The following is a 27,648-nucleotide window of genomic DNA, read 5'->3' as shown; positions in this document are numbered from 1 at the left end:
TTGTTTTCCAATCCAGGAAAAATAATAAAAATTAGAAAAAAATGTTTTGCTCATTTAAATATATATATATATATGTATGTATGTGTGTGTGTGTGTATGTATGTATGTATATATATATATATATATATATATATATGTATGTATATGTGTATATATTTAATATGTTACACACTGACAGCACAAGTGTAAATTATTACTATACTATGCTGTTCAATACTATAATAACTATGAAGGGTTAAAAAGAAGACAAACCACGTCTTTAAACACCAATGAGGAACAAAAGAAGCTCTCCTTACAAAAACAGGAAGGCCTTTATTTTTTTTTTCTTCCACTTTTGATGCTGAGCTGGAAACATTGATCAGAACCTCAAAACATTTTAATCAAGACAATACTTTTTTAAAAACAAAATACTGTTTCAACTCTCATTCATAAGACATTATGTTGTATTCACTTACATACATTAATTTTAATAAAAAAATGCTGATAAATATTTATTTACAACTACACATATGGTACTGTTTAGCAAACAAAGGTTAGTCGTGCAAACTTGGCGTGCAACAACCATGCACAAGGACAAAAGACTGTGCTGTGAGACACCTGTTTAGCTTTGCTCAAAATGGCCACATTAACTAAAAAAGATTTGGATGAAGGCGAACATGGATCCTCATTCATCCAGGCACATCTGAGGAATTCTCATTTGGAATAAAGTCTGGATTCTTTCTATGACTAATTAAGTGAGAACATTATAATATATATACTCCCTGGAACATTTATTTATCTGGGAATACACCTGTAAAGTACAAATCTAGGTATTTAGGACCTTGTGGAGGGCAACTGATTTCTTTTTGTCCCTGAGCGTTCTTTAGTGCCAATCACTCTGAAACAACATACATCTGAGCATGTGAAGTTTTTCTATTTCCCCACAACAAATGCAGATTTGTTTCACTTTGTCAAACCACCTTCAAGTTTTATCAACTAATCTTAAATTAGTTTTAGATACAAATCTTTTTTTTTAAGCAGTCTACAGATAATTGATTTCTGAAACAAAAGATACATCTTGTGGTCATGTGGAAAAGACGTCACTCAAACACGTTCTTATCATCAATTAAATGCCAGCCTTTTCCAGCAAATGGGCTCTATGCACAGCTCCACTACTTCCTGAATTTAAAGCAGCTCCTTTGTTTCCTGTCTTTCATGATTGGATGCACTGATTAATCCAGGTGTGTATGACCTAAGTAACTGGCCAGACACACCTGGATTAATCAGTTCGTCCAGTAATGAAAGACAGGAAACAAAGGAGCTGCTTTAAATTCAGGAAGTAGTGGAGCTGTGCATAGAGCCCATTGCTTCCAGTAAACCACATTTTCTTTAAAAAAGTGGGACAATAAGTAGTGTCACAAAAATGTTTGTGGTCTCTGTTTTCTTCTGTCTAGTAGTAGCCATTTCCTGCAGGATCATTTTGTGAGGCGGATCCTTTGAATTATGCTAGATATTAACAATTGTTTAAACTACTCTGCTTAACACAATGATACCAGGTTTTGGTCACAATACAATAATTGAAGAAAATTAATCTAAAACACCAGGGGGAACATTTTCATGTATCAAATACCTTTTTCATTGTGAAAGGCATATTTATTTTTAACCAGCAAACAGTATTAATCAGTTTGCTTTAAAGGCTGACATTTCATTTTTCTCTCCAGGTTTTTTTTGTTGTTCTTCTCATTCAAGCACACTATTCTAAATTATGGCAAACTGTCTTTGATAATAACTGTAGGATTAACATTATAAACTAAAAGGTTTTCTTTGGCCTTTTTTAATACCTGAATCAAAAGTTAGGGTTAGTTGAAAAATTGTCTTTCATCACAAAAAGCTGAAAAAAAATAGCTAAATAGTTTGTTGTGTAAAGATGGATACAAATTCCTTTTTAATCAAGAAGAATTAATCATATCAATACTAATTTGGCCAAAAACTGCAACTCATCCATAAAGTCCTTCAGATCTATTGCTAAAACATCCTTTAGGAGGTAATATGGCTTACTGGAAGCAAAATATAAAGAAATAAGATCAAAACTCCTGCATAGAACTGGTTACAAATTGCTTCCTCCTACTCCGAAAAATAATTACAATAAGGTTACACATATGTTACAAGGCCAAATATGTAATTTCTACTGTGCATTTGTTGTTAATTCCATTTTTAGTCTTCTCTATGTAAACATGTGACATTAGGGTTAAATACCTCTTATTTATAATAATGCAATAACAAAACCATTCAGTTTCAACTATGTAATAAACCAACTGAAACATTTTGTTTAACATGGCTTCCTGCTGCAGCTTAAGGTTTTAACAAATCAAATCTCTTATCTAAATGCAATCAATCAAAATCAAAATATCGTAAGTTTAGAATTGAATAAATGTAAAGGGAGCGTAGTAGTTTTCTAATTTATGTTATTTAAAGCATAAGCTGTAGAAGGTGGAAATGCAAAAGACGTGTGCAGGTTTCTGATAGGAAGCAGAAAACAGGAATCGTCACAGAGCTTCCTGTGTTTTACCTTCTGCAGGTCGACCACTTGTCTTCAAACCAAATTAATGGAAGTTTGGACATGTCATGGGCTCGACTCAGACACAAACACACACTCACAGTCAAGCTACACATTGTACTGGAGCTTCCCTCAGACAGTACAAGGTAATCAAGATACATACACAGGCTCCTCCCTGGAAATTTTCTAGAAGCCTATTTTGCCTCGCGTCATGGAATAGCCAAGCTTCGCCTCATTGTTGATGAAAGACATAATACCCAGATAGGTCTCGATGAGGAGGGGTCTTTCCAAGATCAGCACGCCGTTAGCCCGTCCGGGGATGGGGTGCTCCTTATGGGCCTTCTTCACTGCCTGTACCAGCTGGGTTTTGAAGTTGTCCAACTTAGGAAGGTACACAAAGCATAAGAACAGGAACATCCCTGCATGTAAACTTTTCTATATACGGTATATATCCTTATAAAATTTAAAATACAGGAAAGGTTAATAACTTTTATTAAATCCTAATGGCCATATGAGCTCCATTTATTGCAAATACGATTATAGATGCAGAAAATCCCCCTAAGAAGCACTGCTTGCTTCCCAGTAATAAAAGAAAAACAACTTTGAGTTGAGCTGTTTATGCAGATTATGATTGTATGAATTAGCCCATTGTTAAGGAGAATCACTCCTACCACTGTGTGACCATGGCGCTGCGGTTGCTGCTCCTTCTGCCTTAAACAATTGCTAGATTCTGATGACTGCATGGTGTGTTAGATTACATTTCAGGCTTCCTGTGCTGACATGTTTACTAAAGTAAAAAAAGGGGATGTGCTCATTAGAAAAACATTTCTCATCCAACTTGGTGAAATAGATTATACCTGGCAGAGGGAAGCCACTTTCTCATCAGCGTGGGCCATGGGGTGCTCTGTGAAGGTGGAGTAGGGCATGTCTGTGGACCACGGGTTCCAGCGGTTTAAGAACGAAGCCCGAGGACGTTTGTCCCACTGAACACGAATCCCATAGCCCTCTCTTCTGCAAAACAAGATCAACATTCATTTCTTACTAAAAATTGCAGCATCTACATGTTCCCTTTCCCCTTTCTCTACAAATACACATTATTTTCTAAAAGCATTTAATGCTTGAGATAATCTGAGCCACAACACTATAAGATAACATTACCAAAACTGTTGATGTTATCAGATTGCATACTTCTGCTTGGAAAACACCAATGTCACTGAGCGTTACAAGAAGGCTTAACACATAGATTATCTAGGACCTAGTGTCTGACATGGCATGGCTACTGTATGCTTTTATTTGAATGTGTGGCTAGTAAAAGAAATCTAATACATCACCACGCATTTCTAACACAATGTCATGCTGTATAGATGAATAAAAATGACCTACTTGTTGAGAGATTTTGGTGGGAATTCAAATTCACCCACAGAGATGGTGTCTACGGCGTTCAGAGATATCCTGACCACTTGCTGACACAGCAAATTAATGAAGTCATACTTGCACACCAGCAAAGACCTGCAAGCAGAAAATTTTCCGTATCAACACCCTAAAACAGGCATCCCCAAAGTCGGTCCTCAAGGCCCGCTGTCCTGCAGGTTTTAGAGGTTTCCTTGCTCCAGCACAGCTGATTTTAATTGAAAGCTGATTAACAGGCTTTTGCTCATCTGCAATCATCATAATCAGCTGCGCTAAAGCAGGGAAACCTCTAAAACCTGCAAGACAGCAAACCTCGAGGACCGACTTTGGGGATGCCTGCCCTAAAACGTCAGGGCTTGGCCATGGGAAGTGGGGGTGCTAGTAGCGAGAGGGGGATTTAAAAGAGTGTATTAAAAATACTTTGCAGAACTGATACATTTCTTATCATTTTGGGAAATGATTTAGATTTTTTTATTATTATTATTACGTGTATTTGGACTTACATTGTCATAGCAACTGTTCAATATATCTGTTCAATAAGGTTTAAATAGTATAATAATATAATTATTTACTTGTGGTTTGTATAAAAGGATTTAAGAGCTAAGTGTGACATAAACACAGTGACTCAGGTTCATGCTAGCTGACCAAATCTACATTGTTATAGTATTATTGTGAAATTAACTAATAGCGCACATATTCACCTGAGAACTGATGATGTCTGTGTGTTACAGACCCTGGTTGTGTGCACTGAAATGTATATGACAATAAAGTAGTGAATCTCAATCTATTTACTCATTTATTTTCAATTGAGCCTAGGCGGAAGTTCAACTGAAGAAACTCATTGCTTTCCTTCATCCACCTGCGACAGCCAATCAGCTTTTGAACCAAACCTCCACAAAAGCCAATCAGCATCCAAAGTTCATCTTAAGGCCTCCGATACGGCGGCGGAAGCGCTGTGACTTCATTCAGATGACACTGTTTCAACCCACCTCCATCCCCTCCTCCACCATCGTAGCTAAAGCTTCATCAGAGTGTCAGTCCTCCCCGTCTCATTTCAGTCTCACCAGTCCGGCAGAAGACTGCCATGTTGAGCCTGGTTCTGCCAGAGGTTTCTTCCCAACGGGGAGTTTTTCCTCTCCACTGTCCCTTCATGCTTGCTCATCATGGACAGGTTCTCTCAATCTGTGTTATCCAAACTGGACTTCCATCTTCCAGGTTCCTGAATGAAGCTCTAGTATCAACTCACGCAGTCCTCTGGATCTCCCCATAAGCTCAGCATACCGTCTCGCTAACCAGCAGTCTACAGACTGACCAACTTCATCTATCTCCACTCCACCACCAGTTTCAGGCCTGAGGGGGAAACAGCCCTATTCTTTGCTCCTGTTCAGGCATATCTATCAAAATTAACCACTATGTTTTCTGCCGAGGTCTGAGCACCAAAGACTAAAGTAAATGTATCAATAAATTTCTCCTAATTGTCTTTTCTCTTCATGTGAGTTTTTCAGACTAAATTGTATTTTAAATAGGCCTATAGGATCACAGGTCTTTGGTTTAAAAAAAAAAAACTAAATTATTTTCACAGCACCCCCTGTTCAAAAGTATTAAAAAATGTATTTACTCACCTGTCAGTGATCAGAACAAGCCTCTCCTTCTCATTGTTCCAATGGTCTACTCTGTAGAACAGACAACATTTTAATTTCTTTTGCACATAAGGATCAGACCATGAGCTGTGAAGAGGGGAAACTGCTGATTAATGTGTAACTCCAGTGCTAATAGGAGCTGATATTAATGAGACAGGCCCAGGCAAATGGATACTCACTCCACCAGCAGCCAGACGCTCAGCACCTCCCCGTCCTCTGATGGGAGCGCCACCGTCCGGATGTCATTCACCGCCTGCTCGATGGTACCTGGCTGAGATCAGCATCACATCCACCATCAGCATCACCTCAGAGAAAGCTGCATCTCTCTGTTTGCTTTATTCCTGCGCCGCTTTACGATACAATACGGCTAATTTAATAAGGAATCTATTCCGCTCACCCTGAACACGAAGTAGTCCTTGACTGTAGCTTGCATGGTGGGGTTGTGGACATGGAAAGGCGTGAGCGTCTGTAAGGGGGGGCAGCAGGCCACGGAGGCTGCGTGTCCGAAGCTCCGTCCGTGGGCCTCCGGAGGCGTGAAAGCAACCTCCACCCCCTCCTCTGCCTCTGCGGGGAGGAGAACCGCAGCACCCGGGCTCTCCGGGTCCATGGTGTCGTTCAGCTGAAGCATGGTGGAGGAAACGATGTTCGGGGAGATTTTCTGACAATTAGCGTTCAATTTCACTCTGAAGAAGCGGAATCCCCCATAGTGAACTAAGAGTGTTTTGATAGTGAGAGGGGGGTGAAACAATGAAGCAGTTGCGACTGGCTTCACTTCCCCTGTTTAATGCCTTCCCCTTAAAGGGAACATCCTTCCAACTCACTTTGAATGCGACTCATCTGATCGATCACTGTAGAAGTGCAATGTTTCATAAAAAACATTACATTATAATTCTGCTGTAACCATTTTATCTTTAAATGTATAATCACATTTATTTCTGACAAATTGGTCCAGATGTTTTCAAACATATTGAGAAAATCATTATTTAATCAGTTAACACTTAAGATACTTGTTCCAATGTTAATTGAAGCTGTAACCTTCTAATTATGAAATATCAGTAATAAATCTATTCATATTTTTGTGATAATTTATATGTGTTTTATCTAGTTACTATACTTTTAAAAATAACACAGTATTATTGGTATTACTATTGATAAATAATAGTTAAACTTGATTTTGTACATGTGCACAAGCGCTCTGCTTGAATCACTAGACCAACACTGCCATCTAGTGGAAAGTTCTGGCGTTGATCCATACCGCTGTAGCATTATCCTAGTGGTTTTCAGAATGTTATTATGACCTATTAAATAATGGCAGTATTCTATAATCATTGAGTACACAAACATAATAAAACAAGGGAAGATTAAATATACAATTTTATGATCATTTATATATAAATACTTTTGTCTGCTGCAGCAACTACATGTAATCATGGCAGGGCCGTGCAGAGACCACTAAAGGGGCAGGTGCTCAAAAAAAAAAAAAGGGCACATCTTATCGCATTTTAGGACAGAATATTAACAAAGTCACATAGCTTTCAGAGTTTAATGAACTATGATAAATTACAAAATTGTGAGACATACAATCAAAGCTAAGGGAAATCTCTACATAGAACATGGAACTATGCATATGTAAAATATTTTATTAGTAATTTCGTTCTGCAGGTCTATTTTGTTATAGGAAAGTATTACAATATTCAAACCTGCAAATTAGCCAAAGACGTAAATCAGAGCTGGACCACCAGACATATTTTGTCTTTACAGAATTAAACTGTTAAAAATGCATACAAGGGCACAATGCAACCTTTTAGTGTACTGTAATCTATAAAAAAGAATGTCTGCCTGGTTTGCTGTACTGACAGTGGAGATGGAGACGGTCCATTCAGAAAAGCAGAGCTGCTGCATCAAACTTTAACGTGGAACTGCAGAAAAAAAAGAACAAAACAAACATTTTATTAATGCATGTCACCATGAGAAAAGCCTACTCTGTTTGTGTCTTAGTGTATTTTGTAAGTACCTATATACATTTTCTTCAATCTTTTCTCTTCGTTTTTTCTTGTCAGTTTCTCTTTTCTTTTTTTCCTCATTGTCTCATCTTTTCTGTGTTGAGTGAAGGTCAATGTCTTATTTATTTCAGTCTCTTGCCTTTCTTTTCCCCCCAAACTAAATCCAAGATTATGATCCAAAAACTTATTTTCCGTCATGGTGATTTAACTGTTTAAAAACAAATTTCCAACTTTTAAGTATTTTTGCTATTTTTGTTCTCTTTTGTTCACAGCAGCAGTTTTCTGTTAGCCATGTCTTTAATAATGTTAATAACCTCACTGTGAATGATTGGCACATCCTTCTCGATTGCCAACAAAAGAAGGTCTGACAACCGATCCTCCTTGCATAAGCTGCGCAGTTTTGTTTTCACCAGCTTCATACATTATATCTATCATATATCTATCATGGTAGTTCTGGATGAGTTCTCCTTTAAGATACATTTACCTAACGCTAGAATAAATGAAATGTACATCATGCAGCAAAGGAAATTAGAAAATCAGACATATATCCATTATGGAGATGATAGGTTTTTGACGGGCGATGTGCCCCTATTGCATAAGTAATACTGAAGAATGTCCTACTATCATTAACGACACAGGGAAGCTTTTTAGTTATCTTGCTTTGCTAGCAAAGTCATTAGCTAGCAGCTAGCTTATAGCACAAGAACAACAGCCTAATGTCTGTATGATAAAAATACTGAATCGATAGATAAGAACAGCTTTTCCTCACCTGGCTGTCTCCTCCCGATCAGTAGTTCTTCAGAGAAAGAACTACTTTCCTCCGTTTAAACCGCTACTCTTTGCTAAAGTAGAGAAATTATACAACGTTCACAGTTTTCCATTGTCTGACATGTAGCAAGCCTACTCCAGTATTTTCACCAAAAATTATGTTTTTTAATTCACAAAAAAACTGTTCTGTAATCATTACAGAACAGGTTTTTGTGAATTAAAAAACATAATTTTCAATGTAAAAGACTAAAAGCACAGAGTAAACAGTGTTTTAGATCAAACAATACTGCATCATCCATGGGGGTCATTTGGTTTCACTTACATCTCTATTCAGGTTGACATTGGAGAGGCGGTGCAGACTGAAGACATAGCCATCCGTCCGATCATGGTTGATCTTGCTTAGGGCCAAATGAGCAGCGGCCACAGTGTAATGTGGAATGTTCGCTACCTTTAGCTCCGCAGTTAGCCGCCTTATTTGACTGTGCGAGAGGCAAGTGCGTCGTCACCGGCAAAAGGTCAAAGGTCACAATGTGACCGGAGGGCCTATTGTATTGTTTTTCTTGCCAAAAAAAAAGATAATAATAATAATTTCAGTACATGTGTCAAATAAAAAAAAAAAAATAAATAAAAAAAAAAAAAGGGACCAAAAGGGCACATTGGGATCATGGAGCAAAAGGGGCAGGTGCTCAAGCCCCCTTAGCCCCCCCCTCTGCACGTGCCTGAATCATGGTATATACTGTTGTCTTTAACATAAAACTGATTTCAGAATATCAACTCAAGACTCCAACTTCATGTTTTATTGACCATAGTAAAGTTCTGACTCCACCCCCCTTCCACAAACTGCATAAGCCCATTGTAACAGTTTTATTGAATGCAAAACTTTTGACCCAACTTGCATCAGGTTTTTTGGGACTATATTTTTTGTATTATATAACAAAAGCTTGATGTTGCAAAGTGTACAAGTAAAGGCATTTTTGCCTTCTTGTTTCTATCAGAATATTAATTAATAACAAAATGTGACTGTCCATAAATTACTTTTCAGAGCAGTTGCTCTTCCAAAGTATTGTTCTTCTCACGTTATCTTTCGAGGAAGTTTTATCAGGACGTTGTCATATCTATGTTGGTTTATCAGTCCTAGACTAAGCAAGAACTTAGTGTTGCTACTACTACTATAGAGGGAGCTCAGAAAAAATAGTCTTCATCAGTCATCTGTTTGCTCATTGTAAGTTCCTGGGAAATCAGTCAAAGACATGTACAAATATAAAGAAATACAATATTTTTTCAGAGGGGCCCTAACCCTATTACAACACACAAAACAAAATTTTAATACATTTAGCAATTCCTTTGCAACAATTTCTAAAAAAAGCTTCAAATTAAATAGTAACACTTTATATGAAAAGCTAACAGTCTAAGTTTTCCAGGCATCATCTGAAATAAAATGAACTATGATATTGGGACTGTTTATCTGTTTCCTCCATTAATGTAGGACTATGCACTAATATGCATTAATAATGCATAGTCTTGACAGATAACTATAGAAAAATGTTCAATACCCAAGCTGTATAATATAAGATAAGGTATCTAGATGCTCAATACCTTCCTAGTACCTCTCAGGTGTATGGAAGATAGAAAATAGGGCCTTCAAAACGATCTACAGTATTTGAAAATCTATCCAGGAAGCCATTGCAGGTGTACATTTAATTTGATCCTTTTTTGTAGTGTTGGTTAAGAATCTGGTATCATTATAGATAAACTGAAGCTCCCTGAGATATTTTTTTTATTGAACTTTATGAAGATATCTTTAAGGATAATCTAACATGTAAAAAAGAAAACAAGAACATACAATTTGTTTTTTCTTTTTTGGACAGAAGATCTAAAACATTTCAAAACTAAATGAGGTTGTTGTATTGAATTTTCTATACAGGTTTCCTTTACCACTGAGTCTAGTTGTAACCTGATTCTCCTGTTGCATTTTTGGCTGGACTATATGGAGTTATGTTTTGTGTTTTTAATAAATTCCAGAAAAAAATCAATCTGAAAGTGGAAAATAATTTTGAAAGAAAGATAAACATATTAGAGAGCAAATTTTCACACCGATAGCAAAAACTGATGTTAATTGAGATTAAAGAAAAAGTGTTGAGAGAAAATACAGTACTATGTCATAGAATACATAAAAAAAATAAATTGACATTCAGAAAGTGATTTCCCAGGGGGAAAAGCTCCCTCAAAAATATGTTTTTACTGTGGAGAAGTGAAAAAGGTTAACACGAAGGAGGTAGGTTCAACTCTTTCTTTACTCTACTCCAACTGAGAGCAATCATACAGCAGAAAACCTTAATATACACTACCAAAGAAACATTATTATTATTACAATTTTTATCCTGAGTGAGAGTCACGTTACTTTCAAATATTGTTTTTTTGCAATCAGAGTTAAAACATTTTCTATCAAAAATAGATTTCTCTGTCCAAACTTTTTTCTTCACCCTCTCAAAACCAGTCATTGCTCTTGATTCAGGATTTTTCCCTCAGTGTAGAAAAATCTGTCCTGGGTGGGTCTGTGTTCCTATTGGCCAGTCTAAATAAAATTTACAGCTGAGAGAGCTAGTCAGTTCTTTTGCGTTCCCATGTTTGCATCAACTCAGGGTTGGCCCATCCACCAGCAGAGATCCTCTCTGCAACAGGAAGCTCACTCACACCAGAAAGGACAGTGGATGTTGAAAAAGTTACTTGGCCACATGGGAATGCGAGGCTTTCCAGAAATGCCAGAAACATGCAGAAGCCTACAACCGCTTCTTGGATAACATCTGGGGGATCTGGAACCACAGCCTGAAGGAGTTATATACTCTTAATCCTCTCTCTGAATACTTATACTCCCTCAATCAAAATTAAAACCCTAACCCTTTTGAAATTATTTACTCACTAAAAACTGACAATGAGAAGCACAAGTAAAACAGCTGGGGAGTTTATTGCGAGAAGAAGGCTGCTTGAGTTAGAGCAGTAGTTACATTTTCTTTGCAGAGCTATCTTATAGTTTTATTAAAATTATGACAATCCAAAACTACAATCTTTTCACATTGCCTCCTTTGTGTGCTACTGTCACAGGCACATCAAATGCTAAGGTACATTTTAGGATAAACCATACAATGTGCCAATGTTTCTCTGTCTTTCTTTTCAGACACTAAATTTAGTGATTTAACACACTGACTGTACATGCTATATTCACACATATCACTGAGTGCAGCACAACCACAATTTTTTCAACAAGCTATGATGTGCATTGTTATGATGATACCTGGCAAGCCTACTACAAATTATTTTAACATAGATACAAATTTTTTAAATGTCTGTTTATTTAAGGCATGTATTCATAGTTCTCTTAAAATTAAACACTTCAAGATATTTACATACATTTTTTTCAAACAGGAAAAGTACCCTCCTGACCAAAATTAGGCAAAGTTTTAAAGCTCTGAAGAAAGAAAGTATATATTTATATATATATATATATATGCCTTTGTTAATAAAAACATTCTTAGAAAATAAATAGTTTTCATATATCAGAAAAATATAAAGCTAAAAGCTTCCCCAGCATTAAGCAGGTACATTATGTTTTTAGATTTGTGAAACCATATTGGACCATGCAAAACATATATTTACTTTCACAAAGCCTCAGAAGGGCAGGACTTGTGTACAAAGAGTAAACCAGTAAATGGAATTATGTTTTGGTTTTGTAAAGTGTTTTAAGAATGTTTTTTGTTGTTGGCATTCATATTAATATATTGGTGTGATAACTTAGTATACGTTTGATGGGTTTTGGTACGCGTCTATTTTATATCTATAGCCCCCCAGGAGAAAACTCCACCAGCCACCACTGACCTGAAGGCTGAAATGTTCTCTTCTGCCATGTCTTAGACTACTGATAACTGCTAACATTATATTCATTACTCTTTAAACAGATAGAAATGTAGAACATTAAATGCATCCTGTATTTCATACAGAATTGCTTCAGTTTCTTTTACCAACATCATTGTCAACATGCTGGAAAAAAAACAACCATTTGCAAATTTGCATTGGTTATTTAACATTATTAGTTTGAACGTAGCAAGTTACACCTGCCTTTTTAATTAGAATTCAATCTAATTGTGCTTCAAAATAAGAATTGATAAAAAAAAAACATATTCTAAGACTTCTAAGATTTTATAGTCAGAAAAAACAGCTAATGAACATTACATTTTCTGCTTTCAAAATAGAAATCATACAGTGTGAAGTGTCAGGTAATGGAGCAATACACAAAACTTTATTAAAAAAGAACATTATTAAACAACAGATGCGAACAATGTAGCGCACAAAATATGGAAGTCACATAATAAATCACATCAAATCAGAGAACTCATAAAGTAATGTATAGAACAGCCAAAAGTGTTCTGTATAAAAATGACAAAAGCATGAGAAAACAGAAACCTAAATTTCACCTTTGAATAATTTAAAAAGAAATTAAATTAAAATATTTTTAAAGATGAGACTTTTAAATATACAGTGATAAAGCCTATTATACACAAAGCATTTTGTCTTTTGTTATGCCTGCATTGTTATATATAAGAATGAAATCAATATTTAACAAAAAGTCAAACCATAACATGTAATAAAGATTACTTTGGTCTAATTATCATTTTAACGTCAACTAAACTACAGAGAAAACAATCAAAACAGTAAACTTAGCTCAGTTAATATTGCTGTAGAAAATCAGGCTATTAGGTTCTCACATGGTGAAAAGCAGATGACCACTGAAGGTTGTGTGGTGATTTTGGTTATCATAAATTCTCGAATTTGAACTCTGACGCAAAAACACAACATCTCCAACCTCTAACAGCAATGTCACTCCATTAGAGCCATTGGCCACCCCATTAGTCTGATGTTCAAAAGCCATGAAAATATGTTCTCCATTCTTGACCAGCCAAGCACCTGTGCCATGTGATGGATTTCCATGATCAAGTACATAGAACACAAAGTGGTAGGTTCCTCTCACTGGCGCTGTGAAAAACCCTGGAATAAATCATCATCATCATCATCATCATCATCATCATCATCATCATCATCATCATCATAAAATGATCTACCTGTGTTTGGGTTGTAGGCATTTCCAATATTTGCAACAACATGCCTGAAGACCAGTGGTGTGTTCGTGTTAAATGGACCAAAAGTTCCTGAACCAGAGTCCAACAAAGACGCTGAGAAAGCCACTCGTTTCACTGTAATACAGAAAAGGAGTATTAGGATTCTGCTTGAAATTAATTACTGTCAGCTGGTTTGTTTGCATAAACAAGAAAAATCCACTTCATCTAAAATAAGTTTCCTATATTTTAAAAACATGAATAAAAAATCTAGTTTAGAAAATATTTTCGATACATACAGTAGATGTGATTGTTATCATGGGGAATTTATATCTGAATTCACCAACCTTCTCCTTCTTTCTTCAGAACCTCCAGCTGCTTTTCAGTGACATTTGCTCTGGTTTTTACACTGATCAGTTCTTCAGTCTGAGCTGAAGTCATAACAAATAATACCATCATTATCAAATCGTGATATTTATTCATCTTATAGAATTCTATTTAAAGTTATTGTGTTGGTAATAGGTGGCAGTATAATTAGAAAACCCTTTAATGTATCTTTAAAGTGCTTAGTGGCGAAGTCGGTAGCCCCACTGCCTTGCAGCAAGAAGGTTTTGGGTTTGAGTCCCGGCCCGGGGTCTGCATTGAGTTTGCATGTTCTCCCTAAGCATGCGTGGTTCTTTCTTGGTACTCTGGCTTCCACCCACAGTCCAAAAACATGACTGTTAGGTTAATTGGCTTCTCTAAATTCTCCTTAGGTGTGAGTGTGTGCATGAATGGTTGTTTGTCCTGTTTGTCTCTGTGTTGCCCGGAGGTGGACTGCCGACCTGTCCAGGATGTACCCCGCCTTTCGCCCATTGACCGTTGGAGATAGGCATCAGCACCCCTTGCAACCCCACTCGGGACAAGCGTGTAAGAAAATGGATGGATGGATGGATTGTGTTGGTAGTAGGTGGCAGTATCATTAGAAAACCCTTTAATGTATCTTTAAAGTGGGCTGCTTAGTGGCGAAGTGGGTAGCCCCGCTGCCTTGCAGCAAGAAGGTTCTGGGTTTGAGTTCCGGCCCGGAGTCTGCATGGACTTTGCATGTTCTCCCTAAGCATGCGTGGTTCTTTTTGGGTACTCTGGCTTCCACCCACAGTCCAAAAACATGACTGTTAGGTTAATTGGCTTCTCTAAATTCTCCTTAGGTTGTTTGTCCTGTTTGTCTCAGTGTTGCCCAGCAATGGACTGGCGACCTGTCCAGGGTGTACCCTGCCTCTCGCTGGAGATAGGCACTAGCACCCCCCTTGGGATTAAGTGTGTTAGATGGCTATCTTTAAAGTTTACAGGCAGTAGTATTACACAGTGGTGATTGGTTGATGAGGCGTTATGAAGTGTTTCGATTTTGAAGTAACCTGACAACAGCCAGATGCATGTCTCACTCCGCCTAGCTCCGCTCACATACATCTGGGAACCCGCCATAGGAATTGCCTTTACTGAAGGCTGGGCCTTATCAAAACTCCTTGCATATGATTGGATAAGCCACTTGTCTGTCATCTTTATTGACGTGCTATTTCAACCACTCACACCGAAGCTAACCCGTGACGCTGTGAGAGGAGGAGCCATTTGGTAGATCAAGCTCTTGCCAAATCCGGTCGGGAGAAGGGCGAAAACATCGTTTCCACCAACAAAAGCCTTCAAAGCCGTTCTCTGATGTTCTTTTAATTAAACAATATCAGATAGATTGGACAACACAGAAGAAATAGCAGCATCAATGCTAACGCTTGCTTCCTGAATGCGAGCCGCCATTGTTGTTGGAATCTCACGGTCGCTTCTCCACTCCAGGACACACCCACCCTGCGTCCTGATTGGACAGACCATAAATTCGGTTGGGGAAATCACTTTCAATGAGCGGGTTCCCAGATGTATGTGAGTGGAGCTGGGCGGAGCGAGACATGCATCTGGCTGTTGTCAGGTTACCTTTGAAGGACCTTTAAAACTAAAGGGCCCGGAAGACTTTGGCTATAGAATAGATCAGGTCGAGCCTTACACCGCTGTCACCACCCTTAATTCACGTCAGCTCTCTCACTCGTTTCTGGTTTATCACCTGTGAGAGCCCAATCTGTACTGGAAATGGAATCTTTCGCTACTTCCAAGAGATAACTTTTTTGGCTTTGGATTTAAACATACATATAGTCTCTTTGAGTTTTATGTTTTCTCTTTGTATTGACATTATGGTGTATAGTGCTTGACCTAAAAAAAGAAACAATTAAAATGCAGATAAACATGGTTTAATCATATTTTGCCAGACTACTCTTAGCATGTCTGATGATGACGTCAGACAAGCAGATAAATGGAGCAAATGTAAAAAGTATCAAAATTGTCTCTGAAAATTCATAAATCATTTTTTAAAAGATGTGTTAGCATTCTTTAGTGAGTTAAGGATAGAAATAAATATATAAATAAATATATACATTATATATGGAAACCCAATGTATATCTGGCTGCGCATGCACAAATGACCTGATGGTTCGGATCGTACAGGCCACGGTACTATGATATGATGTTATCGGTGAGCAAATCTGGCCTCGGAGGATGCATCTGCCTAATTAGAAAACAGCCATTTTCCATATGTACCAGTACTGCGTTGATACTGTGTCTATACTTTCTATACCTTTAAAATCCCTTCATGCAGCCTATTTGAAAGACTAAACTGACACTGATTGGATGACCTAAAACAATAATTTAAATCATATCGTGTTATATTGCATTATTTCATATCTTTGTTTAAAATGAAAATATCTTTCATTTAGATTTTTTTAGATACAGTCAATAACTAATGTGAAGAGATATTATCAGTTGAAAATTTAGGTGAACATGTAAATGACGCTTGTGGACGAGGATTTATAAAAAATATTCAAAACAATAAATAACTAACTCAGTTTGAATTTACTTTACATTCAAATACCTAGAGTGATGACTGAGAGTAAAAGGATGACACACAACAAGAAAATGAAAAACAAAAGAAAAGAAAAAACAAATACGAGATTTTTTGCCTTGAGCCTCCTCCATAGTCCTTGATCAATTTGATGATGAACTGACAAAGATCAGAGATCTTCTTCGCAGAAGCACCCCGTTGATAAATACGCTTATAAACAGAATAATTTAGTGCATCAGTCAGTTTGAAACAGAATCTGTATCAACAACCTTATCCATCAAGTGACTTTCTTGAAGCCATATGAGCAATGACACAGTGGCTGTGCCCGAATGTCCGCCCTAACCCGTCACTATATATAGTGCAGACTATACAGTGAACTCAGTTAATTGACTGTTTGGACAGATGATCACCACTTGCCTGCACCATCTTCATTCTTTCTCGCCCCAAAACAAATCCCATGATGCTTTGCGAGGAGACCTATTGCACAGCATTCTGGTATATGTATATCTGCTTGTCTAATGACCGTGTGCAAGGGCGTAGGAATATGTTTACAATTGGGGGGGACACATGTCGGAAATCTGAGATTCGTAAATATTCAACAGAAACATATCCTAAGTACGCTACTTAAAAAAAAGGCTATTTAATCTTTTACTTTATTCCTTTATAAATGTGTTTGCAAAAATAATGCATTTAAAATGTACATAATGCATTTGTTCATAAGATGTGAGCATATCACCAAACAAAATGACTGGAGTCTTTTATTAAGCAAAGGGAGATGTCTTTCAAGGGCTTCAGCCCTTGGCATATTTAGTGTCCGCATACGCACTAGAAAATCAAAACAATTCAGTAGGCCACACAAGTGCAAAGTTTGATATGTTTTATTTTGTCAAACTTGCAATAATGGTCAAAAATGAATTTATATAGGTTGACTGACAGAGGGAGCTGACAGTGTGGTGAAGAATTATGGACAGGGCGCTTTGAAGCATCTGGTTCAAAAACGCATTCTAAATCTTTGGTAGAAATCCGTCTATCCTTCCATTTTCTGTTCCTTAGTGGGGTCGGGAGGTGCTGGTGCGGGGTACACTCTAGACAGGTGGCCAGTCTGTCCAGACCTTTGGTAGAAATGGCGTCTTTAATTCCAATTTGCAGTACAGAACAGAGAAAACTACAGAGTTGTCAATGTTGTGTTAATCTGTTTATAGTCTAAAAAGAGGAGCCAGCAGTTTGAGGAAATAAAGGTGCAGAAGTTAATTAGTTGGTTAATTAGTGGTTGCAAAACCAATGCGACCGCCGCTGCTAAGAATTAGAATTAATTCTCCCTGTGGTTAACTAACGATCAGGAGCGCGGCAGGTATAACATCTGTCCATTTCGGGGGAATCAAAACCATGCAAAAAATAAAAAATCCTCGTAAAACGCACACCCAGACCGGGCTAATTTCAACACAAGTTGTGTTAGGTGACTGTTACTCACACTGACGTTTCTCTTTAAAAAAAAATCTGAGTAAGTCCTACTGCTGTTTCAGCCTTTTAGTTGGTGGTGGCAATGTACTGAAATGAGATATAAAAAAAAATATATAAAAAAAACATTTTGGCTAGCGTGGCAAACGTCTAGAGAAAGTTAGCAGTTAAATATCGGATGAGTGATCAGACCAAGACTACGGAAGAGGATTAGGGCCACTGGAAAAAAAAAAATTAAGTGATTTTTACATTTTATTTCAGTTTAATACGGGAAAAAAGTCAGAATTCTGACTTTTATTTTCAGAATTAAGACTTTTTTTCTCAGAATTCTGACTTTAATCTCAGAATTCTGACTTCTTTTTCAGAATTAAGACTTTTTTTCTCAGAATTCTGACTTTAATCTCAGAATTCTGACTTTTATTTTCAGAATTAAGACTTTTTTTCTCAGAATTTTGGATCTTAATGTAGATAGGCACCATGAAGGCAGATATGTGGAGCACTCAGCTTCACTGACAAAGATGTGAGTTGTTTGAGATGGCCAGTGACACATTGGTGGAAAATGACAGAATTAGGCAACTTTTTACGTGCCCGAGGGGTCCCCTCATTAATGGAGGAGCAGAAGGTCATTAAAACAAGAGAGCTAGTCTCTAAAACAGACATGGCTATGGCTTGATGCTAACATGTTTGTTGTTAAACATACTTTTGTTATATTACATTTGTGTTGTGTTTTCCAAATAGTGTAGAAAATGAATGGTGGGTTTATAATGTTTACCTTTTATGAGCAGGACAGGAAGCAGAGAAGTGTAGCATTACCTCCAACTAGTTAAACTCATAATTATGAAGTTATTCAACAAATTCCTCAAGTAAAAAGGTGCAACTTTTTTATTTATTTATTTTTTTTTTTACCAGATTTGTGGATTAATTTCAAAATTATGTATTCCTTCCAAATGTCCAAATCTGAAGAATTTTTTAAACCAATATCTACATTATTTAACATTTAGTTTGTTTTAGCAGTACTTCCTGTTATATTTCTTTATACGTATATTTACATTTTCTTGCACAGCAAGCTCAGCAGATTTGAAATTGTGTGCTTGTGTAAACACAAGTAGTCAATCTTTACTCTAAACATATATTCTGGTTATTTTTTAGGTAGACCTTCTTGTTTTTATATATCTGTATAGCCCCCCCTCCCCCCAGCAAAAAAAAAACTGTAAACTGATTAGAAATATTAATCATCTGTCAGATTTCTGAGAAAAAAGTCAGAATTCTGAGATTAAAGTCAGAAATCTGGGAAAAAAAGTCAGAAAAAAAGTCAGAATTCTGAGATTAAAGTCAGAATTCTGAGAAAAGTCAGAATTCTGACTTTTCCCCCAATGTTAAACTAAAAAAACATTTAAAAATCAGTTAACGTTTTTCAGTGGCTCTAATCCTCTTCCTACAAGACTAAGATGCCTAAACCAAAAAGATTCAGTTTCTATATATGAAAGTGAACTGACAACAAGACGTTATAAATAAGCAATATTCATAGCAGCATTCCCGACAGACCATTTTACCTCATTAACAAGTTTCTGACTTTCTGTATCGCTGTTTCCCTCTGAGTATGGCAAGCCGTTTTAACATAAATTCGGCTGCTCCACCTTTACATTCAAGATATCTCAAATTGTTTTATGACTAGACGTTTTAGTGATTTAAGATATCTCTAAATATATTTTGACTAGTCAAAATTCCTATTCGGGATATCTCTAATTACATTCTGACTAGTCGAAATGACGTCAGATTTACCATTAACTTGTATGGAGACGTCAATTTAAGATATCTAATTAATTACTGACTATCTGAAATACACATTTCAGATATCTACAATTAAATTACGACTAGTCATAAAGTAATTTCAAGATATCTCAATTTTAGTTTTGACTAGTCATAATTCTAATTAAAGATATCTCACATGCCACCATATTTCAAGATATCTTAAATGTATTTTAGGATAGGAGATATGCAGTTTTGACTAGTGAAAACTCAATTATAGATATCTTAAAAGCAAATAATGACTAGACAAAACAAATTTAAAGATATCTTGAATTGTAATTTCGACTATTCGAAATTCCTTTTAAGATATCTCTAAATGAATTAAAGATATCCTGAATTATTCAGCTTTTCCATTAAAGATATCTTAAATTGACATTCTGACTAGTCAAAATGACATCAGTGATATCTTGCCATAGCTCAAAAACGTCAGAGATTTGCGTAGCGTTTTGGCGGACAGGTGTTAGCCTTGCTAGCTAATTGATTGTGCTATTCAGCGGTCCACAATAGCTGCGTCTCAATTTGCAGGCTGCGTTCTTCGAAGGACCCAGCCTACCCAGCCTTAGGAGGACCCAGGAGGATGCTCCGAAGGCTCCGATGGCTGGGATATGGAAATTTTTATTTTATTTTTTATTTACTTAGTATTGGAGGAGGAGAGTCGGCTTTGACGGCTTTGGCGGCAGCAAAACCGTCGACGGATTTTTCTCAGGCTGGGAGAGCGCAGTGGAGAGGTAACATTTACATGTTATTATTTTCCCCCACAGGGGCCTGCTAATGATCAGAATATACCAGCTATTAAACAAACGTTTGTCAGCAGATTGACGAATATGTTTATCAAATTTTAGATTCATTTGTAAGACTTGATATAAGCTTGTTTGTAACTTTAGTAATTTGAATTGCATAGTTAAATGTGTACAAACCCTGTAAATAACTGACTTAAATCACTACTTTCACCATTACTAATGTTGTGTTGAGAACCCAAACTGTGTTAGATTGAGAAATAAATCATTATTTGTCTAAATTATCCCCTTACTGCCTGATTGTATTTGCAATTATATAACAAAAACAGAAAACAGAAAAAAAAAATTCTAAATCTAAAAACGAAAGAAAAAAAAGTTAAATAGTGGATCTAGATTAGGTAAAATAAAATTTCTAATAATTCATGTAGCAAAGATAATGAAAAAAGATAGATGACTGAATAAAAATAAAAATTTTTGTCTCCTTTTTTCTACAGGTCATAATGGCATGTGCTGTCCTGCACAACATCTGCCTGGGAGCTGGTGACCCCCCAGATGATGTCCCACTCGCAGTTAGAAGACTCCAAGCTCATCTGTGTGGCATCCCATCCCATCCAGTCCAGCAGCACCACCAGGGACTCCTGCTCAGTGACAATTGTGTATATATATATGTTCTCAAGTAATAATTATTGTATATCTTCCGTAAATAGTAGTAGTTAATTTTAAAATCTAATGTAGTTAAAAATGTTTTTAATAGTTTATTGTAAATACTTGCTTCTCTAAAAAATAAACTGATGTTGTCACTGAGAAGTTGTTCTAAGTTTACTTAACTTCTTACACCCTCGGGGGGAAGAAATACATTTCTGCCTGACAAAAACACACAAAAGTAAATCACTTATAGCCTCAAAGCTATTAGATTTAAGAAGAAACTTTTGGTACCTCTGTAAAGGTAAGATGTCATAGAATGGTTTTCTGGTGTCAGCACCATTGCAGCTTTGACCCTGCCTGAAATATTAGGGACAAAATATTTTGCATTTTTTGAACCTCGCCAAAATTTTCTTTGAAATAAACATTGCAAAACACTATCAAAATATTATTTATAGCACAAAAAAGTAGTACAGACTTTTAAATCTAAATGTTGTGTAAAAATATACCAAATTTGGACTCATGAATCATATTTATTTTAGAATGGTATTAGTGAGAAATTTCTTAGGCGGAGAGGCCATTTTGGCACATTTATCCAAAAATGTCACCAAACTGTGCCAAATGTGTTTTTTACATCAATACTGGGGGTTTGTTAAAATTACGAGGTCACGTAGCAGCTGGACCCACCGGTGGGTCCGTAGGGTTCAAGGGGTTAAATTGTAAAGTAGTGATGAAACAGATAATATAAAAAGTTTAAAAGACACACCGACAACAATAACTTTTATAAACAATTTAATAATTTAATTTAACAATAACAGCAACACAGAACCTCAACTTGTAAAAGACAAAACAAAACAAAAAATCAACATCTGTCCACCATCCTCTCCAATAAATTAAATAATCTGTCCATCCTTTCCCTCCTCCCTCTGCCATCTGATATCCTCCCTCATTAAATCAACCATCTCGTCTCTCCTTCTTCTCTTCCTCCTTTCCCTCCTCTCTCATCCTCATTCTCTTCACCCTGATGCTGCTCAGCCTCTGCAGCACCTGGCCCTGGTGTGTCCTCAGGGATGGAGGCAATTAGGACAGGTGAGTTTAACAGAGGGCCTCTGTCCTAATACCTCATCCATGAGGACAAACCAGGGCCAGGTGGCAGCAGTAGGGTTCCCACTGACCCCCTGCTCTGTCCCTGGATCGTTGCATTCCTAAAGTGGAGGAAAACAATTTGTGTCAACAGATGCTATTTTCTGTAGTGTTTCTTTAAAGCTAGAAAAAAGGAGTGTTTCATGAACTGGATGGATTGATGAAATTCTACAGAAAAAGACTACTTTGGAATGATAACCTGGAGAGGAATTTTTTCAAGCTTACTAAAAGTGTTTTAATGTAATATTATATTCATTATTGGAAAATGATTTATTCACAAGTGAAGATTCTTTAAAATGTCTCACAATTTCCAAGCAAAACGTTTTCATGACTTAAGTTACTGTAAAATAAAGAATCCTTCAGGTCTTCAGATTTTATAGCAGTATACTTTAGCTAAACCCCTGTGTTACTTGTTTTATTTTGTTTTTCTTTTTTTCTATTTTTTCCTTTTGATTCTTTAAAATTTTTTGTCTGTTTAAGTTTATAGTTTTTTTTATCTTATAAAAACCATTATGGATTGCATCTGTTCAATTTTACTTTTCTGCTGTTTGAAATAGTATTTTGAATTTGTTTTTCAATAAAATAAAAAAAAAAGAAAATCTAAGTGTGAATCAGACATGAAGCGGAGGTGCCATTTTATTTTCAGAGGAGCTGAAGGAGGGTGCTGTAATGCTTTGTGCCGTCTAGCAAGTCAAAATCAAAAGCTAGCTGGCTTTACTATAATTTCCGAAGAGGCAGAAAGCTTTACCACAGTATTAAAAACTGCATCTGGTTATTACCTGAACCGGCCCGGGCTGCCGAATATTCATTGTTTCAGATCGGACATGGGTCGATATTAACACTTTCAGCTCCTCTAAGCCGTTTTAAGTGCGTTGTGTGTGTCGGCAGAAAGTTGATCAGAAATTCTTTGCAAATTCCGCAAGCATTCTTCAAGAATGCTTTTTTTCTCGCTCTCCACATAACCCAGAATGAAAAACTCTTTCGATATTGTGGCATTTTCTCACAATTTTGTCCAAAACTGCCAGCACCATTGAATCTTCAGGCAATTGTTTGAACAGCTTAGTACAGCCAATAAGAGGCTTACACGCAATCTCTTACTTCAGATATCTAAAATTGTAATACTGACTAGGCATAATTACGTTCGAGATATCTTAAATTATAATTACCGATGTGTGACGCTTTAAATGAGGAATCCGGTGACGTAATTTGAGATATCTTGAAAGGAATTTTGACTAGTCAAAATGTGATTGAAGATATCTTGAATTATTATTCTTCCTAATCAGATTGTAAATAGAGATATCTTAAATTACTGTTCCGGATAGTCAAAATGTGGTTTTGTCTAGTCAAAAAGTATTTTAAGATATCTGGAACGTAATTATGGATAGTCAGACGAAACCGAATTTATGTTAAAACGGCTTGCCATACTATGAGTGCTCAAACACTCAACAGTTCACAGAGGGGAGGGGGAGTACAGTGACGTAACGCTATGCTGCGCCTTCAAAATAAAAGCACGGTAGTTAAAAAATTGTCAAAATCTAATATTTTGCGGTACAATTTTTGGGGGGGACATATCCACCTGGCTTTTATATTGGGGGGGACATGTCCCCCCCGTCCCCCCCGCTTCCTACGCCGCTGCTGTGTGGCAAAACAAAGACTCAGGTTAGACTCTGCTAAACTAAGCATGGCTATGGTACCCAGTATTGGCAAACACTCTGGCCTCGAGGTAGTGGCAGTCAGCAGCTTAAAGGAATAGTACACCCAAAACATGATTAGCCTTCATTTTCTACTCACCCCCATGCTGAACAACACTCTGGAGTACTTTTTTGATATCTCAAATGCATCTGGAGATCTGGGAGGCTTCTTGCTGTCTGCTGACATTCAAATAATGGAGGTCTATGGTGCCCGAGGCAGAAAGGTCCATAAAAGTCCACAAAAAAATGTGTCAATATTCCTCCATACTGCTCGTCCAATGTATTCCAAGTGTCCTGAGTGGGTAGCGTCCATAATTTACTCGAAACGAAGTCATTTAGAATGTTTTTAGAGCATAAACAGTAGTTTATAGGATTTCCTAAAAGCGCGTTCACGAGTCTACGGAAACCGCAGCAGACCAAACCAGATGAAAGTGCGCATTCAGCTCGGCAAAGAACTCATGCTCTTCCTCAACACTGAAGTCCTCAGACATTTTTCTTTCATTGTTTCTTTCTTTGCACAGGTAAACAGCACATTTCTTCTTCTACGCTTGCATTATCGGCAGAGCAGACGCTGAATGCGCACTTTCGACTAGTTTGGTCTGCCGCGGTTTCCGTAGACTCGTGAACGCGCTTTTAGGACATCCTATAAACTACTGTTTATGCTCTAAAAACATTCTAAATGACTTTGTTTCGAGTAAATTATGGACGCTACCCACTCAGGACACTTGGAATACATTGGACGAGCAGTATGGAGGAATATTGACACGTTTTTTGTGGACTTTTATGGACCTTTCTGCCTCGGGCACCATAGACCTCCATTATTTGAATGTCAGCAGACAGCAAGAAGCCTCCCAGATCTCCAGATGCATTTGAGATATCAAAAAGTACTCCAGGGTGTTGTTCAGCATGGGGGTGAGTAGAAAATGAAGGCTAATCGCGTTTTGGGTGTACTATTCCTTTAAGAGCACTCCACAGGTAATGAGGCAATCAGCTGCAGGTGTGCAGGGAGACCCAATGAGGATGGGGCACCACCTGGTGGTGGAGGAAAGGAAACACAAAAACAGACCACACAAACTGGATTCCTGACATTCGGACACAGCCAGTGTTTCGCTCTATGAGCACGACATATGTGGTGAGGCATCGGTATTGCTGAACCCATCACTATTACATAGGGAGCTAGTTTATCAGTTATGAGAAGACATCTAAGAACAATAAGGGATGAATTGGTTTCAGTCTTAGATATGGAAACCTAAGGATGAGTGTAAGGTAAGCCATGTTCTTTCTTGTAAACTATATAGGTATGATGCAAATTAATTTGTCATCATAGTAAAATTTTGCTTCAGTATTTATTTTCTGATATTAAAAAAGTGCTGTTGACACAAAGTAATTTTTGACACCTTAAGTGAAGCTAAAGTTCATTTTTAGATTTGTGTTTTCATTGTTGACTTACCTTGGTACTGCTGTTTTAGCTTGTCCAGCTCATCCTTCTGCTGCGCCAGTTCTCTCGTTTTAGCTAGTGTGGTTTCATAACAAAAGAACTGTAATATTATTTCTATTTGAATACTAGCATATCAACATAATTGTTCCATTCAGTTTAATTAAATAGTGCCAATTCACAACACATTTCCAGTTCTTTTGTTTTTCGATCTGTGAAAAGTTATTTTTTTTTTTTTAAACAAATACTCCTGGTAGACATACAGCTGTGTATACATTAGTTAATGGCAACATTAATGGGAAAATATAAAAACCTCCAGAAATCTTTTGCAAAAAGAATAAAGTCACAGACTCTTAGAAATTATTGATGTCATAGTGATTTTTCATTCTGACCTCTATATTTTACAGTGTATTAGTTGTTGATATGTTAAGAACTTTGATTATGGGGAAATGTGAAGCTTGGAAATTATAGCATCCATAATAAATCCCAATAATCCAATGATTTGAGGATACAGGATTTTTTAACCTTCTCCTTCTCTCTTCAGAACCTCCACTTGATCTTCAACACTGCTCAGATCTCCTGCTTGAGCTGAAAATATGGCAGCAAAATAACAAGTATTTTAGCATCGCTATTTTTTGTAAATAAAACGGTGATGGTATGTCATCATGCAAACTTGGATTTTGGATTTACAAAATCTATTGTCAAAATGATCCATCATTCTGCAGTTGTCCCTGCAGATATTTTATCTAAACCATTGGATTACCGTACTACTCCTTTAAACTTCGATCTATGTAAAAATGTATTTTTTTCACAACAGCATTAATAATAGCAGCTGTTATATAGTTACCTTGGTACTGTTGTTTCAGCTTGTCAAGTTCATCTTTCTGTAGCTCCAGTTCTCTTGTTTTAGCTAGTTGAGTAACAAAAAGAATATTAATAACACCGATGTTACATTTATATCAGTACACATCAATCATTAATTCAAATAAACTATCGTAAAAGCTACACTGCTGTGATTCAACGCACCTTCATAATCTCTCTGTAGGTACTTCATCTCTACCTGTAGTCCAGCCAATGCGGCGCTCATCACTCTGAGTACAGTATTGATGTCCTGTGGAAATGGTTGTTGGGGTTCAGATAGATTTCCTGTATCTCCTACCTGTGATCCAGTTTGCCTTAAATGAGAAACAATTTCATCGTTAGTTGAAGCCTGAAGCTGAGCAGTGTAGAGAGAACAGAGCAGCAACGCCTGAACAAACATCATCTTTCCCATTCTAAGTTTTTAGACTCTGTAGGTCAACCTTGTGCATTGTGTGGTGACCCATCCTTAAATATTCTTTGAGTGAGCAGTGACTAATCATTAACTGTTTTGTTATTAAAAGCACGTGAGGACAATAAAATTTTAAGCCTTGACCTTTTCGTGATAAAAACAACAAACTCAATACTTGGTCATGAAATATGGGAATATCGTGTTTCTTTTTACCTTTGGGTCTGTTATCTCATATTCATATCGTGAGAAACATAGGAAATCCACATATTCAAATCAAATGAAATCCAAATATTCAGTTTCCTCCATATTTTCTCAACAGAATTTGTTTGAAGTTTTCTTATTTCCAGGGCATATTATTTTGCATGACAAGATCAGAAGGAAATAGGAGCAATATTTTTGATAATAACATGGTGAGGATTTTGTTTTTTGTAATTTGTTCTCTTAGCATCAACAAACGAAAATGTTATTAATATATTACTTTTCTGAAGTTACACACTGTGTTAATGAAGCCTAGGCAGAACTTCAACTGAATAACCTGAATCACTTACCCACATTCACTCAGACACTCATCCTTCATTGTAGCAAGCCAAACAGCATTGGACTGCACCTCCTCAAAGTCAGAATCTGCAGTCAGAGACAAGCTTAAAATATTTTCATATCCACAACTCAGCCTGCTACCCAACTAAGCATCTGCACACTTGGCCTGCTATGCCAGATTTGGACTCAGATGTCTTGATCATTCAATGCAATTCAAAAATAGTTTTTTAATCCCAAAGGGAAATGAAATGTTGCGGTAACATTTTGTATCCATGTGAGCTATTGAATCTATAGCCCAACTCTTCCAGACTCTTTATTTGTACTGCCTTTGAAGGACTGGGTCCTTCAAAGGGCTAACTTAGCAGGAATGTGTTTTTTCTTTATAAAAGATTGGTTGAAGGTGGTGAGCTGATGTGGTTGGTTGCTGAAGATCAGAGAGCATTTTCAAGACTAAAATCAAAATTCTATTATTACTGCTGCAGCCATTGCATTGCTGTCCTGTTTTGTTTTAATGTAGATGAATAAACGAATGCAAATATGGACG

At 36.9% G+C, this 27,648-nt stretch overlaps 2 protein-coding genes across 2 annotated transcripts; both read right to left on the bottom strand.

The window, feature by feature from the left end:
- Positions 1-1,648: 1,648 nt before the first annotated feature.
- On the bottom strand, positions 1,649-6,391 carry tprg1l (tumor protein p63 regulated 1-like). Its single transcript, XM_038303542.1, has 6 exons — positions 5,984-6,391; positions 5,766-5,857; positions 5,569-5,619; positions 3,920-4,045; positions 3,394-3,547; positions 1,649-2,917 (listed from the first exon to the last, which is right to left on the bottom strand). The coding sequence occupies exons 1-6, from the start codon at positions 6,212-6,214 to the stop codon at positions 2,723-2,725; spliced, it is 849 nt and encodes a 282-aa protein (XP_038159470.1). The 5' UTR covers positions 6,215-6,391; the 3' UTR covers positions 1,649-2,722.
- Positions 6,392-12,712: 6,321 nt separating this feature from the next.
- Positions 12,713-26,587, bottom strand: LOC119795511 (multimerin-2-like). The gene is made up of 7 exons (XM_038303551.1): positions 26,324-26,587; positions 26,145-26,207; positions 25,823-25,885; positions 25,313-25,375; positions 13,813-13,896; positions 13,472-13,603; positions 12,713-13,397 (listed from the first exon to the last, which is right to left on the bottom strand). The coding sequence occupies exons 1-7, from the start codon at positions 26,568-26,570 to the stop codon at positions 13,114-13,116; spliced, it is 936 nt and encodes a 311-aa protein (XP_038159479.1). The 5' UTR covers positions 26,571-26,587; the 3' UTR covers positions 12,713-13,113.
- Positions 26,588-27,648: the final 1,061 nt, after the last annotated feature.

The sequence above is a fragment of the Cyprinodon tularosa genome, unplaced genomic scaffold (assembly GCF_016077235.1).
Source record: "Cyprinodon tularosa strain WSP-4 unplaced genomic scaffold, ASM1607723v1 ctg513, whole genome shotgun sequence".
Taxonomy (NCBI): Eukaryota; Metazoa; Chordata; class Actinopteri; order Cyprinodontiformes; family Cyprinodontidae; genus Cyprinodon; species Cyprinodon tularosa.
This window is presented reverse-complemented; position numbering and strand designations above follow the sequence as displayed.